General features: G+C 42.6%; 1 protein-coding gene across 1 annotated transcript in view; it reads right to left on the reverse strand.

Annotated features, from left to right (window-relative positions):
* LOC139545118 (phosphoglucomutase-like protein 5) overlaps positions 1 to 16,740 on the reverse strand; it is a 63,358-nt gene that overhangs the window by 41,355 nt on the left and 5,263 nt on the right. The window contains exons 2-6 of the mRNA XM_071352528.1: positions 7,962 to 8,124; positions 4,965 to 5,111; positions 4,680 to 4,805; positions 4,374 to 4,564; positions 3,555 to 3,709 (exon numbers count right to left, since the gene is read on the reverse strand). Of these exons, the coding sequence (XP_071208629.1) occupies positions 3,555 to 3,709; positions 4,374 to 4,564; positions 4,680 to 4,805; positions 4,965 to 5,111; positions 7,962 to 8,124 (782 nt within the window). The remainder of the gene's footprint in view (positions 1 to 3,554; positions 3,710 to 4,373; positions 4,565 to 4,679; positions 4,806 to 4,964; positions 5,112 to 7,961; positions 8,125 to 16,740) is intronic.

The following is a 16,740-nucleotide window of genomic DNA, read 5'->3' on the forward strand; positions in this document are numbered from 1 at the left end:
AACAAAGTTGACTACAAATACAAAGTTGCCAAAGTATTTGCAATTGTTACAAACAAGTTTAAAATAAAACAGTGCTTCAAATGAAAACTGAAATGACTGAATTAAAAGGAAAATAGGCTACATGGGCCTAAATATTTACATTGCCTTCAGAAACTATTCATACCCCTATACAGAGATATATAGGGGTATGAATACAGATATATCTCATTTACATAATTCACACCCCTGAGTCAATACATTTTAGAATCACCTTTGGCAGCGATTACAGCTGTGAGTGTTTCTGGGTAAGGCTCTAAGAGATTTACACACCTGGATTTGACAATATTTGCACATTATTATTTTTACAATTCTTCAAGCTCTGTCAAGTTGGTTATTGATCATTGCTAGACATTCATTTCAAGTCTTGCCATAGATTTCCATTACGATTTAAGTCAAAATTGTAACTATGCCACTCAGGAACATTCAATGTCATCTTGGTAAGCTACACCAGTGTATATTTGGCCTGCTGAAAGGTGAATTTGACTCCCAGTGTCTGTTGGAAAGCAGACTGAACCAGGTTTTCCTCTAGGATTTTGCCAGTGCTAAGCTCTATTCCATTTTTTTAAATCCTAAAAATCTCCCTACTCCTTGCCGATGACAAGCATACCCATAACATGATGCAGCCACCACCATGCTTGCAGATATGAAGAATGGTACTAAGTGATGTGTTGTGCTGGATTTGCCCCAAACATAACACTTTGTATTCAGAACATAAAGTTATTTTCTTTGCCACATTTTTAGCAGTTTTACTTTAGTGCCTTATCACAAACAGGATGCATGTTTTGAAATATTTCTATTCTGTACAGGATTCCTTCTTTTCACTCTGTCAATTAGGTTAGTATTGTGGAGTGAATACTATGTTGTTGATCCATCCTCAGTTTTCTCCTATCACAGCCATTAAACTCTGTAACTGTTTTTGAAATTACCATTGGTCTCATGTTGAAATCCCTGAGAGGTTTCCTTCTTCTCCATCAACTCAGTTAGGAAGGACGCCTGTATCTTTATAATGACTTGGTGTATTGCACCATCCAAACCGTAATGAATAACTTCACCATGCTCAAAGAGATATTCAATGTCTGTTTTTTGTTGTTGTTTTTTTAACCCATCTACCAATATGTGTGCTCTTCTTTGCAAGGCATTGAAAAACCTCCCTGGTCTTTGTGGTTGAATCTGTGTTTGAAATTCACTGCTCGACTGAGGGACCTGTATGTGTGGGGTACAGAGATGAGTTAGTCATTAAAATATCATGTTAAATACTATTATTTGCACACAGAGTGAGTCCATGCAACTTATTACGTGACTTGTTAAACAAATCTTTACTCTTGAACTTATTTAGGTTTGTAACAACAAAGGTTTGTATATTTATTGACTCAAGAAATTTCAGCTTTTCATTTAGAAAAAAATAATTCCACTTTGAATTATGGGATATTGTGTGTAGGCCAATGGCACTAAATCTAAATGTAATACATTTTAAATTCAGGCTGTAACACAACTAAATGTGTAAATGGGTGTGAATACTTTCTGAAGGCACTCTAAATCATATTAAAATCATATTGAGTTTTATTTTGCTACAAGTCTGTCATTTTTGCCTCAATATGTTTAATGATGTGTGACAAGATGTGTGCAACGATGTGCCCAACCTGTGGTTTAGTGCATTATCATTGGGTAAGCATAATAAGCCGCCTCAATATTTGCAGCCATACAGTAGTTGGAAATATCTTTCTTGTAGCTGATCCGTCATCCGTATTGTGTTATAATTCTAATCTTAAGGAAATATTTGAGTGGAGAAGGCTGATCCGAGAGCAGCGTTGCTTTTCTTCGGATCCTATCAGTATCGACACATGGTTTAATGATGCACTTAGCGAACGTTCTCTCTACGTGCATGTTTGGGAAACACTCTTAAAAAGTTAGCTGGTAAATAATGATGCAACTGGTACGATCATCGTAATGCTTAAGTTACATCGCAACTGGTACGATCATCGTAATGCTTAAGTTACATCGCAACTGGTACGATCATCGTAATGCTTAAGGTACATCGCAACTGGGAAACGAGGCCCTGATCTGCCCGGCTCTCCCACACAGCTCTCAGGCTGTCACTTCAGTCTCTTTTGAACTGATGTGCAGCCCACTTCAACTGGAGCTAACTTAAGATAGCTTTGATAACATCACATGTGCAGTTATTCATCTCACATTTCCCAAATGCGAGTGCAGTTGTTTTTTGTAATGCTACTTGCTGAATATTAGGAGTACAGTAATATTTCTGGCATTGTTGGAAAGCTCAGATTCTCCCCTTTTAAAGGGAATCAATGTTATTTACCCTCATCTCAAGGTTAATACGGGGAGAAAAGAGCATATGCCTAAATTGTTAAACCTGCAGCCAAGGATTTGTGGCCTATATGGTACAATATCAGTGTGCCAGCTATATGAGGTGATAGTAGTCCTAGTTGAACAAGGCTATCTTAATGTGCACATGATGGAAGGTAAATATGAATTATTTCATGGTGAAAAAATGCACTGATAAATATATGACAAATTTACTGACTAAAGCGAGACTAAAATTGGCCAGAGTTTAAGTCGACAACTAAAACTAAGAAGGATGAAATGACAAAATGTGACAAAGACTAAAACGTATTTTAGTCATAAAGACTAAAACTAAATCAAAAATATCTGCCGAAATTAACACTGCTGTGTGTGTGTGTGTACGACTGTGTGTGTTCGTGTGTGTGCAACTGTTCTATGTGTTTATAAAATCAATCAAACAGAGACATAAAGCACAGATGTATACATTTGAGGTGTGTGTGTGTGTGTGTGTGTGTGTGTGTGTGTGTGTGTGTGTGTGTGTGTGTGTGTGTGTGTGTGTGTGTGTGTGTGTGTGTGTGTGTGTGTGTGTGTGTGTGTGTGTGTGTGTGTGTGTGTGTGTGTGCGTGAGCTCACAACGCTATTCATAGAGGGTGATTCTCCACTCTGAGGCATCCAATCTCTTCAGAGAATTGACCAGGGCAGGTATTTGTGGATTGGGGTCGCAAGAGTGGGGGAGAGAGGGAGGAAATAGAGAGAGGGAGAGGGAGGGAGAAAGAGAGAGAGGGAGAAAGAGAACGAGAGAGGGAGAAAGAGAGACAGAGACAGAGACAGAGACAGAGAGAGAGAGAGAGAGAGAGAGAGAGAGAGAGAGAGAGAGAGAGAGAGAGAGAGAGAGAGAGAGAGAGAGAGAGACAGAGAGAGAGACAGAGAGAGATGATTGAGAATGGACCAGGTCAGGTATTTGTGGATTGGGTTCGTAAGAGTGGGGGGGATAGAGAGAGAGAGAGATGGGTGAGGGTAGGGGGGGGGAATGAGCAGGGGGTGCAGGGTTAGGTGTTGATGAGAAATACGTAAGTTGAAAAATGATAAAGTCCTGTGGAGCATTTCCCCCAGCAGCCATCCACACCTGATTATATTTTCCCCTTTGAACCCAAAGACAAAAAGGGCACAGGGTAAACGGTGTGTGTCCGGTGTGGTGTGTGTGTGTGTCCTACCTGTCTAGGGCAGTGCTGGTTGCCATACTCCTAGCGAAGCCCCTAAGCCCCAGCTGTCTGAAGTAGGGGATACAGGAGAGATTTGCAGCCATGACAGCCAAGGAGTCTGACGGGTTCACAAAGAAACCATTCTCACCCAGGATCATATACCGGTCCTGCGAATACACACACCAATACATACCCTCTTCAACCATACAACAATCCATGGAGACCTAACCAATACATCATTGATAAAAACATAATCTAATGCTCCAATAAAGAAAGTATGTTAAAGATGAATATCGTTGTTACTCCCGTCCAGTTGATAAACTGTTGTTTTAATTGCATCTGTCACGATCAAATCAAATGTATGGGACACCTACTTCCTACTAAGATGCATCATCGTGAGCACCGGGGGAGGGCTCCAATAGGACGCAATACAGTAACATAATTCTCCTGATGCTAGGCTAGGTAATTGAGTTAGGCTAATGTGCGTGAGTATGGCATTGCTAGAAATTACTATGTGGAAAAAATGTGACGTTTGTTTTGTCACAGATATTAGCTGGTTCCATTGCATAACATCCTGTTATTGACCAGCATATAAATACAGACAAAAACATGGCAATTCCAAGTTCCCCTGTGTCCACATAGGTCCAGTGCTTGATTTGGCTTGCTGTCATGGAACCAAAGGAATAGTCCCAAAAGTGTAAACCCTGCCCATTTTAGCAGATTCAAACATAGTCCTCAAACATGCTCATCAGCTCTCCAGAATGTGTATTCTAGTACTTTGCATTATTACATCCACTGTTTCTCTCCTCCTCTCAGTTTCAGCTGTCTCACCCCATCTGCATCGAGCGCAGCTCCGAAGCCAAAGTCTCCACCCTTCATGGCATCGACCAATGGGGCTGCATATGTGAGGCTGGGCTCTGGAGGCCGGCCCCCAAAGTCCTCCAGGGGGACACAGTTGACGGCAGCGTTGGCAGGAGCCCCCAGCTCATCACACAGGATACGCCGCACATACGGACCCATCACTGACAATAGAATAGAAAATAATCAAATAGAATAGAACACCATGAACATACCGTACAGCAGTGAGCGCCTGATACAATACTGTTACCAGTTTGGTCTTTACGAGTGTTGTCTTACCTCCATTCATGGCGTCTACGCGTATCTTCAGCTGTTCAGGTCCTGTCAGAAGGCTCTTGATGGCGCTGAAGTCAAAGATGGTTCTCAGCAGGTTGAGGTACACCTCCACTGAGTCCACTATCTCAACTACCAACACACAGGACAGGAGAGGAGTCTAGTGTGTATCTGCATGTGTATATCCACCCAATAGTACATATGCTACTTTGCATGCAAGAACAGAGTGTATGTGTGGTGAGACTGAGTGTAGCATGGCACGTGTGTGCGCTCTGTGTATGTGTCCAGTACCTCTGAATGGTTTGAACTTGTTCTCCAGGTCAAAGTCGTGGCGTCCCAGTCTGGCCAGGTCAATGCGGAGGTCAGGACAGATGGTGTACTCCTCCAGGGTCCTGCTCACCTGGGCAATCTTCTCCATCACTGTGTCCGAAGACGGGCCTATCGGGGGGAGAGGACACAGTTACCATGGAAACCATTGTTTTCAAATGAAGTGGCCTATTGCTGGTCTATTGTTGTTGTTTAACAAGAGTGATAGAAGTCTATGGTGTGTGTTAGAAATAAGGCATCACCGTTGAGTATTCATAAGAAGTTAAATAACATTTTTCTCTATATTGAGAAGTCATATTATATATACTATACATACAAAAGTATGTGGACAGGACACCGCTTCAAATTATTGGATTCAGCTATTTCAACCACACCCGTTGCTGACAGGTGTATAAAATTGAGCACACAGCCATGCAATCTCCATATACAAACATTGGCAGTAGAATGGCCTTACTGCTCTGTGACTTTCAACGTTGCACCGTCATTGGATGTCACCTTTCCAACTTGTCAGTTCGTCAAATTTCTGCCCTGCTAGAGCTGCCCCAGTCAACTGTAAGTGCTGTTATTGTGAACTGGAAACGCCTAGGAGCAACAACGGCTCAGCCGCAAAGTGGTAGGCCACAGGAGCTCACAGAACGGGACCGCCGACTGCTGAAGTGTGTAGAATGTAAAAATCGTTTGTCCTCGGTTGCATAACTCTCTACCGAGTTCAAACTGCCTCTAGAAGCAACGTCAGCACAATAACTGTTAGTCAGGAGCTTCATGAAATGGGTTTCCATGGCCAAGCAGCCGCACACAAGCCTAAGATCACCATGTGCAATAGGAAGCGTCAGCTGGTGTGGTGGAAAGCTCGCTGCCACTGGACTCTATAGCAGTGGAAACTAGTTCTCTAGAGTGATGAATCATGCTTCACCATCTGGCAATCCAACGGACTAATCTGGGTTTGGCGGATGCCAGGAGACCTACCTGCCCGAATGCATTGCACCAACTGTAAAGTTTGGTGGAGTAGGAATAATGGTCTGGGGCTGTTTTTCATGGTTCGGGATACGCCCCTTAGTTCCAGTGAAGGGAAACCTTAACGCTACAGCATACAATGATATTCTAGATGATTCTGTGCTTCCAACTTTGCAACAATTTGGGGAAGGCCCTTTCCTGTTTCAGCTTGACAATGCCCCCATGCACAAAGCGAGGTCCATACAGAAATGGTTTGTCGCGATCAGTGTGGAAGATCTTCACTGGGCTGCACAGAGCCCTGACCTCAACCACATCGAACACCTTTGGGATGAATTGGAATGCTGACTGCGAACCAGGCCTAATCGCCCAACATCAGTCCCCGACCTCACTAATTGTCACGCCCTGACCTTAGAGATCCTTATTATTCTCTATGTTTGGTTAGGTCAGGGTGTGACTCGGGTGGGAAAGTCTATGTTTTCTATTTCTTTGTTTTTGGCCGAGTGTGGTTCCCAATCAGAGGCAGCTGTCTATCGTTGTCTCTGATTGGAGATCATATATAAGTTGTCATTTTCCTTTTGGGTTTTGTGGGATCTTGTTTTCTGTTTAGTGTCTGTGCCTGACAGAACTGTTCGCTTTTGTTTTTTGTCTTTGTTATTTTGTTTTGGTGTCATCAATCGCCCCAGATCCGATCCGTGGGGCGACGCACAATTGGCATAGCGTCGTCCGGGTTAGGGAGGGTTTGGCCGGTAGGGAGGGTTTGGCCGGTAGGGATATTCTTGTCTCAGTATGTAAAAATGTAATAAAATGTATGCACTCTACTGTAAGTCGCTCTGGATAAGAGCGTCTGCTCTTGGCCGGTAGGGATATCCTTGTCTCAGTATGTAAAAAATGTAATAAAATGTATGCACTCTACTGTAAGTCGCTCTGGATAAGAGCGTCTGCTAAATGACTAAAATGTAAATGTAAAATGTAAATCAATAAAAAGACGATGTACGCCTACCACGCTGCGCCTTGGTCCACTCTTCCTTCTACAAATGAGGGCCGTTACACTAATGCTCTTGTGGCTAAATGGAAGAGGGTCCCCACAGTAATGTTCCAACATCTAGTGAAAAGCCTTCCCAGAAGAGTGGAGGCTGTTATAGCAGAAAAGGGGGACCAACTCCATATTAATGTAGTGTATTAGCAATATAGTGTATTAGCAATGCATAATATGCTATACAATGTGGGAAATTGTAAGAATCAAATCAAATTTGATTTGCTACTGGGATCATGTAGAAGCTACTGGGGTCATGTAGACATTGATAAAGAAGACATTGTGTAGAGTCCTTTTGAGAGCCACAGTCACAGATTCACAGTCACAGAGCCATAGTCACAGAGCCACAGTCACAGAGCCACGGTCACAGAGTCACGGTCACAGAGTTACAGTCACAGAGCCACAGTCACAGAGCCACAGTCACAGAGCCACGGTCACAGAGTTACAGTCACAGAGCCACAGTCACAGGGCCACAGAGATAACTTGTGTGAGATGAGGAGAGCAACACCACTTTGACCTATGTATATGACTGGAAGATGACTGAGATTTTAAGCATTTCACTGAAAGTTCTACAGCTGTTGTATTCTGCGCACGTGACAAATACACTTTGATTTGATTTGATTCCACAGCAAAGCCCTGGGGACTTGGGAGGAAGGCCGGTCCATGATGGCACTCCGGGAATATGAGAGTTTTTTTAATGAAAGTTTTAAAGAAAACATGGATAGCTGCTGGGGCTATGAAAGGACTATGGTGCCAACTCCCTCACCTCAGTTAATAAATCACCAATCTTGTATTTGTATAGCACCTTTAACAAATGCATATATCTCAAAGTGCTCAATTACAACCTAAAGCCAAGAAGAGCAAGCAGAAGTATCTGGGGCAAGAAAAATGACTTAGGTAGGAAGACATCCATCGATCCTTTAACTTACTGACAGCTGGCAGATTGACAGCAATTAGTCAAATAATCGCCTCACCTCCATTGGCCACGTTGAATTTGACCCCAAAGTCTCCCCCGGGGCCTCCTGGGTTGTGACTGGCTGTCAGGATGATTCCACCAATGGCCTTGATCTTCCTGATGATGCAGGACACAGCAGGGGTAGACAGGAGGCCGTTGTGGCCAATCACCAGACGGCCAATCTGACAGACACACAGACAGAGAGAGAGTTGAAGGAACTTCAGCTGAATGAATCTCATTCTGGGACCTATCTTCATATAGAGGTGATTACTTTACTTGAACATGTAGGGATATAGTACATACAGTAATTGTACAATGCATTATTATTCAACACTAAAGCATATACAAAAATTGCAACTCAGTAATAAAAATACCTATTATTGTAGACTAGCTCAGTGTAGCTTCAGCCTACAGAATGATTTCATTCACATTTCTTTATTGTACAGAGCTTCATGTCTTTTGTCAAGTGTTATTTTTTAGAACTGGTCATCTTTCCAGAAGCGTCCAGAAGTTGGCACCGATGAAGGGAAGGATGCAGACGTATTACCACCCTCAGACTCGGTTACATTCCAGACGGTCATCTTGGGCAAAGTCTCACATGTTTTGGCCCTAGGCTAGCGTTTCAACTACTCTAAATAAAAGTGTCCTCATTCACGGGGAATTCATTTTTATGACGTCGGAGCAATCTCCTCACTTTGAATAAAGTAATATTGAATTGTGTCTGGTTGACAATGAAACCAAATATTTAAAGGATATGTACAGTGCCTTCAGAAAGAATTCACACCGTTGACTTATTCCACATTTTGTTGTGTTACAGCCTGAATTCAAAACGGATGAAATATATAGTTTTTCTCACCCATCTACACACAATACCCCATAATAACAAAGTGAAAGAAATGTATATACATGTTTGCAAATTGATTGAAAATGAAATACAGAAACATCTCATTTACATAAGTATTCACACCCCTGAGTCAATACTTTGTAGAAGCACATTTGGCAGACACCGCTTTAGATCAATAGGGCCCTTTGCACTTTACATCTGCCATGCCCTGTCAGCAACCCTGTTATAGGCCTATCATCATTCCATACTCTGCCCCCAGCATTTCACAAATATTTGTTCAAGGTCTTCCCAGCGCTTATATCCTGAGTTTGGCTTGTGGCCACTAAACTGACTGGGTATCCCCCAAGCCTTGAGTGAGGCAGGGAGGGAGGCGAATGTCGTGTGGGCAGGAAAGGAGTGGACGAGGGATGGAACAGCCGATAAGGTAGGCAGGAGACATTTGGCTGGGCCAGCAAAAAAACTGACCCATCTCAAAACAAATACATTCCCCTCAGATTTTCCTTTGGCACTTCACCAAGCTTGATATCGCATAGATCTGAGAACACTGTCCTTTACAAGTGCTCTGCGGAATTGCGTAACGGCCTAACGGGTAATGGCCAGTCAAGCAGACATGCGCAAACACACGCTGACACTTGGACAGGCTTTAGGAGCTACAGTGCCTTCAGAAAGTATTCATACCCCTTGACTTATTCCACATTTGTTGTGTTACAGCCTGAATTCAAAAAGGATTACATCCCCCAAAAATTCACCAGTCTTCAAATTTTGCAAATGTATTTGAAATGAAATACATAAATATTAATTTTACATTAAGTATTCACTGTGACTGTGACTGTGGCTCTGTGACTGTGGCACTGTGACTGTGGCTCTGTGACTATGGCTCTGTGACTGTGAATCTGTGACTGTAACTGTGGCTCTGTGACTGTAACTCTGTGACTGTGAATCTGTGACCCTGTGACTCTGTGACTGTGAATCTGTGACTGTGGCTCTCAAAAGAACTCTACACAATGTCCTCTTTATCAATGTGTACATGACCCCCTGAGTCAATACGTTGTAGAAGCACCTTTGGCAGTGATTATAGCTGTGAGATGTCATGGGTAAGTCTCTAAGAACTTTCCACACCTGGATTGTGCAACATTTACCCATTATTCTTTTTAGAATTCTTCAAGCTCTGGCAAATTGGTTGTTTATAATTGATCGACAACGATTATCAGGTCTTGCCATATATTTTCAAGTAGATTTCGGTCAAAACTATGACTTAGCCACTCAGGAACATTCTCTGTCTTCTTGGTAAGCAACTCCAGTGTAGATTTGGCCTTGTGTTATAGGTTATTGTCCTGCTGGAAATTAATCTCCCAGTGTCTGAGGGAAAGCAGAATGAACCAGGTTTTCCTCTAGGGATTTTGACTGTGGTTAGCGCCATTCCGTTTCTTTTTATCCTGAAAAACTCCTCAGTCCTTAACAATTACAAGCATACCCATAACACAATACAGCCACCACTATGCTTGAAAGTATGGAGAGTGTTACGCAGTAATGTGTTGTATTGGATTTGTTCCAAACATAACATGTTGTATTCAGGACAAGAAGTTAATTGCTTTTCCACATTGTTTGCAGTTTAACTTCAGTGCCTTGTTGCAAACAGGATGCATGTTTTGGAATATTTTATTATGTACAGGCTTCCTTATTTTCACTCTGTCAATTAGGTTAGTATTGTTGCGTAACTACAATATAGTTGAACCATCCTCAGTTTTCTCCTATCACAGCCATTAAACTCTGCAACTGTTTTATAGTCACCAGTGGCCTCATGGTGAAATCCCTGAGCTGTTTCCTTCCTCTCCGACAACTGAGTTGGGAAGGACGTCTGTATCTTTGTAGTGACTGGGTATATTGATACAACATCCAAAGTGTAATTAATAACTTCATTATTCTCAAAGGGATATTCAATGTCTGCTCTTTTTTTTTTTTACCCATCTACCAAGGTAAATCTACCATTTACCCTTCTTTGCAAGGCACTGGAAACCTCCCTATTCTTTGTGTTTGAATCTGTGCTTGAAATGCACTGCTCAACTGAGAGACCTTACAAATAATTGTATGTGTGGGGTACAGAGATGAGGTAGTCATAAAAAAAATCATGTTAAACCCTATTATTGCACACAGAGTGAGTCCATGCAACTTATTATGTAACTTGTTAAGCAAATTTTTACCCCTGAACTTATTTATGTTTGTCATAACAAAACATTTCAGCTTTTCATTTTTTATTAATTTGTAAACATAAACGTAAGCCAGTGACACAACATCTCAATTTAATCTATTATAAATTCAGGCTGTAACACAACAAAATGTGGAAAAAGTCAAGGGGTCTGAATACTTTCTGAAGGCACTCTAAATCATATTGAAATCATATTGTGATTATTATTATTATTTGACCCTGCTGGTCATCTATGAACGTTTGAACATCTTGGCCATGTTCTGTTATAATCTCCACCTGGCATAGCCAGAAGAGTACTGGCCACTCCAGCCTGGTTCATCTCTAGGGTTCTTCCTAGGTTCCTGCCTTTCCAGGGAGTTTTTCCTAGCCACCATGCTTCTACATCTGCATTGCTTGCTGTTTGGATTTTCTGTATAGCACTTTGTGACATTGGCTGATGTAAAAATGACTTACTTAAGGCAAAAATGAAAGGAGGGTGCTTGGGTAGGCGTATAACGCAAGCTAATTAGCAACTACTTTGTTATGCTAAACCTTCCCCTAACCCTAACCTTAAAACCTTTTAGCTAACCTTTCCCCTAACCCTAACCTAACTTCTAAGCTTAACCCTATTCTTAACCCCAACTCTAACCCCTAGAGATAGCTAATGATAGCATCAGTCACCTAGCCACCTAGCTAACAATAGCCACAACAAATTGGAATTCGTAACATATCATACGTTTTTTGCAAATTCGTAACCTATTGTATGAATTGCAATTCATATCATATCATACGAATTGTAATTCGTAACATATGATACGAATATGATGGATTAATACATACAATACGAAACGTAACATAAGAAATGGAGTGTCTCAGATTTACATAGAGTATAGTACGAAATTCTCTTGCGACTACATTGATATTTATTCTGTTGTTGGAGTACACTCAGACCATTCCAACACAGAAAATATGATTTTTAACATAGTTAATTAAAAAAAAATTGGAAGGAAAACAATGAATTCTAGGTCATATTTCATAGAAGTCTGGAAACACTGGACAGTTACTTTAAAACCAGATATTGTTGTTCTCTAAATGAAACTACCCCTCCAGCCGTCTGGCCGTGTTGGTGGCTAACCGTCATTAATTGAGACAAGTACTGTATGTAGCCCTATGTCATGTGGCAAATCTTCCTCATTAGAGAGCCTTATTTTTTGCTTAGTGTACCTCCCCCCAAACCTAATAGTTTGTTCATAGCAGAATTCTCTGACCTTCGGGCTTTGGCAATGCCTAAGTAAGACAGTTATTATTCTTGGAGATCTAAACATTCATGTGTGTTGCCCAAATAATGTGCTAGCTGGGAATATTTTTTACCTGATTTTTTACCTACACACAACCAAGGCCATACTGTTGATCTGGTGCTGTCCTATGGTCTGAATATTGACAACTTGGAAACTATTGATGTGTGTGTCTCTGACCATCTCAGTATTGTTTTTTAAAATGCTTTTTAAAATGTTTTCTGCCAAAGTCTCACCTTAAATAATCTGCCAGAGTCTCACTTTAAATAATCTGCCAGAGTCTCACTTTAAATCATCTGCCAGAGTCTCACTTTAAATCATCTGCCAGAGTGTCACTTTAAATCATCTGCCAGTCTCACTTTAAATCATCTGCCAGAGTGTCACTTTAAATAATCTGCCAGTCTCACTTTAAATAATCTGCCAGTCTCACGTTAAACCATCTGCCAGAGTCTCACTTTAAATCATCTGCCAGAGTCTCACCTTAAATCATCAGCCAGTCTCACTTTAAATAATCTGCCAGAGTCTCACTTTAAATAATCTGCCAGACTCTCACTTTAAATAATCTGCCAGAGTCTCAATTTAAATAATCTGCCAGTCTCACTTTTAATCATCTACCAGAGTCTCACCTTAAATGATCATACTTGTGCTTTAAAAAAGGAATTTAGGAAGGCTGGAAGCAAATGGAAGACCTGACAACTTCAAGTATTCTATGAGATAATGAAGGATTTGATGAGAAATTACAAAATTGAGGTTAAGGATGCAAGAGCGAACTACTTCTCTACCCTGATCTCTGAGAAAATTCTGTTTAAGACAATTGTGTGTGTTGTTCTTGGATGTGGTCCCTACTAGACTACTAAAATATGTTATGCATACTGTTACATTATGTCTATTGTAAATAGCTCTCTGGCTCCTTTCCAGCCTATTTGAAACTGCTCTGGTTCAACCTCTCCTTAAAAAGCCCAATCTAGACCCTTACTCACTGAGTAATTATAGTCTTATCTCTAAACTTCATTTGTATCCAAGATTTTAGAAAACGTTGTTTTTAAGCAATTGGTGGCTCATTTGAGTATGTACAACTTATTCGAACAATTCCAGTTGGCTCCCGCTCACTTCACAGCATGGAAACTTCTTTATTGAAAGTTAGTAATGACCTTCTGTTGACTACCGATTCCCGTGAATGATCTATCGTAGTTATTTTGGAACTCAGTTTGATAACATTCTTGTCCACCGGCGGGAGAGGTGGGTGGGAATCTCCGGCGTTGCCCTCGATTGGTTCAGGTCATATTTGAGTTGCAGACGTTTCTCGGTGAGCATGGGTGGTTCAGATCAAGCTAGCCTGGCTACCCTACACAAGTGTCTAGCTGACATTGAATGTTGGATGTCTGACAACCTTCTCCAGCTCAATGATAAGAAATCCAAGTATTTTTGATTTATCCCCCATCTTGATAGAACCCAGATTGAAAATAGCCTTGGTCCTATATCCACCAATGTAACGCTGCCTGACAGAAACCTTGGTCCTATATCCACCAATGTAAAGCTGCCTGACAGAACCCTTGGTCCTATATCCACCAATGTAAAGCTGCCTGACAGAACCCTTGGTCCTATATCCACCAATGTAAAGCTGCCTGACAGAACCCTTGGTTCTTTGAACCTGATCTGAACTTCAAATCAAATCAAATGTATTTCTCACATACACATGGTTAGCAGATGTTAATGCAAGTGTAGCGAAATGCTTGTGCTTCTAGTTCCGACCATGCAGTAATATCTAACAAGTAATATAACCTAACAATTCCACAACAACTACCTTATACACACAAGTGTAAAGGAATGAATACGAATATGTACATAAAAATATATAAATGAGTGATGGCCGAACGGCATTGGCAAGATGCAGTAGATGGTATAGAATACAGTATATACATATGAGATGAGTAATGTAGGGTATGTAAACATTATATAAAGTGGCTAGTGATAAATTGATTACATCAATTGTTACATTATTAAAGTGGCTGGAGTTGAGTGAGTATGTTGGCAGCAGCCACTCAATGTTAGTGATGGCTGTTTAACAGTCTGATGGCCTTGAGATAGAAGCTGTTTTTCAGTCTCTCGGTCCCTGCTTTGATGCACCTGTATTGACCTCGCCTTCTGGATGATAGCGGGGTGAACAGGCAGTGGCTTGGGTGGTTGTTTCCTTGATGATCTTTATGGCCTTCCTGTGACATCGGGTGGTGTAGGAGTCCTGGAGGGCAGGTAGTTTGCACCCGGTGATGCGTTGTGCAGACCTCACTAGCCTCTGGAGAGCCTTCCGGTTATGGGCGGAGCAGCTGCTGTACCAGGCGGTGATACAGCCCGACAGGATGCTCTCGATTGTGCATCTGTAAAAGTTTGTGAGTGTTTTTGGTGACAAGCCGAATTTCTTCAGCCTCCTGAGGTTGAAGAGGCGCTGCTGCACCTTCATCACCACGCTGTGCGTGTGGTTGGACCATTTCAGTTTGTCTGTGATGTGTACGCCGAGGAACTTAAAACTCTCCACCCTCACCACTACTGTCCCGTCAATGTAGATAGGGGGCTGCCCCCTCTGCTGTTTCCTGAAGTCCACGATCATCTCCTTTGTTTTGTTGACATTGAGTGTGAGGTTATTTTCATGACACCACACTCCGAGGGCCCTCACCTCCTCCCTGTAGGCCGTCTCGTTGTTGTTGGTAATCAAGCCTACCACTGTACTGTCGTCTGCAAACTTGATGATTGAGTTGGAGGCGTGCATGGCCACGCAGTCGTGGGTGAACCGGGAGATCAGGAGAGGGCTGAGAACGCACCCTTGTGGGGACCCAGTGTTGAGGATCAGCGGGGTGGAGAAGTTGTTACCTACCCTCACCACCTGGGGGCGGCCCGTCAGGAAGTCCAGGACCCAGCTGCACAGGGCGGGGTCGAGACCCAGGATCTCGAGCTTAGGGGCGAGTTTGGAGGGTACTATGGTGTTAAATGCTGAGCTGTAATCGATGAACAGCATTCTCACATAGCTATTCCTCTTGTCCACATGGGTTAGGGCAGTTTGCAGTGTGATGGCGATTGCATCGTCTGTGGACCTATTGGGGCTGTAAGCGAATTGGAGTGGGTCTAGGGTGTCAGGTAGGGTGGAGGTGATATGGTCCTTGACTAGTCTCTCAAAGCACTTCATGATAACGGAAGTGAGTGCTACAGAATGGTAGTCATTTAGCTCAGTTACCTTAGCTTTCTTGGGAACAGGAACAATGGTGGCCCTCTTGAAGCATGTGGGACAGCAGACTGGGATAAGGATTGATTGAATATGTCTGTAAACACACCAGCCAGCTGGTCTGCACATGCTCTGAGGACGCGGCCGGGGATGCCGTCTGGGCCTGCAGCCTTGCGAGGGTTAACACGTTTAAATGCTTTACTCACGTTGGCTACAGTGAAGGAGAGCCTGCAGGTTTTGGTAGCGGGCCGTGTCAGTGGCACTGTATTGTCCTCAAAGCGAGCAAAAAAGTTGTTTAGTCTGTCTGGGAGCAAGGCATCGTGATCCGCGACGGGGCTGTTTTTTTTTTTGTAGTCCGTGATTGACTGTAGACCCTGCCACATACCTCTCGTGTCTGAGCCGTTGAATTGCGACTCCACTTTGTCTCTGTGCTGACGCTTAGCTTGTTTGATTGCCTTGCGGAGGGAATAGCTACACTGTTTGTATTCGGTCATGTTTCCGGTCACCTTGCCCTGACTAAAAGCAGTGGTTCGCGCATTCAGTTTTGCCCGAATGCTGCCATAAATCCACGGTTTCTGGTTGGGAAATGTTTTAATAGACACTGTGGGTACAACATCACCGATGCACTTGTTAATAAACTCGCACACCGAATCAGCGTATTCGTCAATGTTGTTGTTCGCCGCAATGCGGAACATATTCCAGTCCATGTGATCGAAGCAATCTTGAAGCGTGGAATCCGATTGGTCGGACCAGCGTTGAAAAGACCTGAGCGTGGGTGCTTCCTGTTTTAGTTTCTGTAGTTTCTGTCTATAGGCTGGGAGCAACAAAATGGAGTCGTGGTCAGCTTTTCCGAAGGGAGGGCGGGGGAGGGCCTTACATGCGTCGCGGAAGTTAGAATAACGGTGGGCTAGGGTTTTGCCAGCCTTGGTAGCACAATCGATATGCTGATAGAATTTGGGGAGCCTTGTTTTCAGATTAGCCTTGTTAAAATCCCCGGCTACAATAAATGCAGCCTCAGGATATGTGGTTTCCAGTTTACATAGAGTCCAATGAAGTTCTTTCAGGGCCGTCGATCTGTCTGCTTGGGGGGAATATACACGACTGTGATTATGATCGAAGAGAATTCTCTTGGTAGATAATGCGGTCGGCATTTGATTGTGAGGAAGTCAGGTGAACAAAAGGACTTGAGTTCCTGTATGTTGTTATGATCACACCACGTCTCGTTAATCATAAGGCATACACCCCCGCCCTTCTTCTTAC

Source organism: Salvelinus alpinus, chromosome 19, assembly GCF_045679555.1.
Source record: "Salvelinus alpinus chromosome 19, SLU_Salpinus.1, whole genome shotgun sequence".
Taxonomy (NCBI): Eukaryota; Metazoa; Chordata; class Actinopteri; order Salmoniformes; family Salmonidae; genus Salvelinus; species Salvelinus alpinus.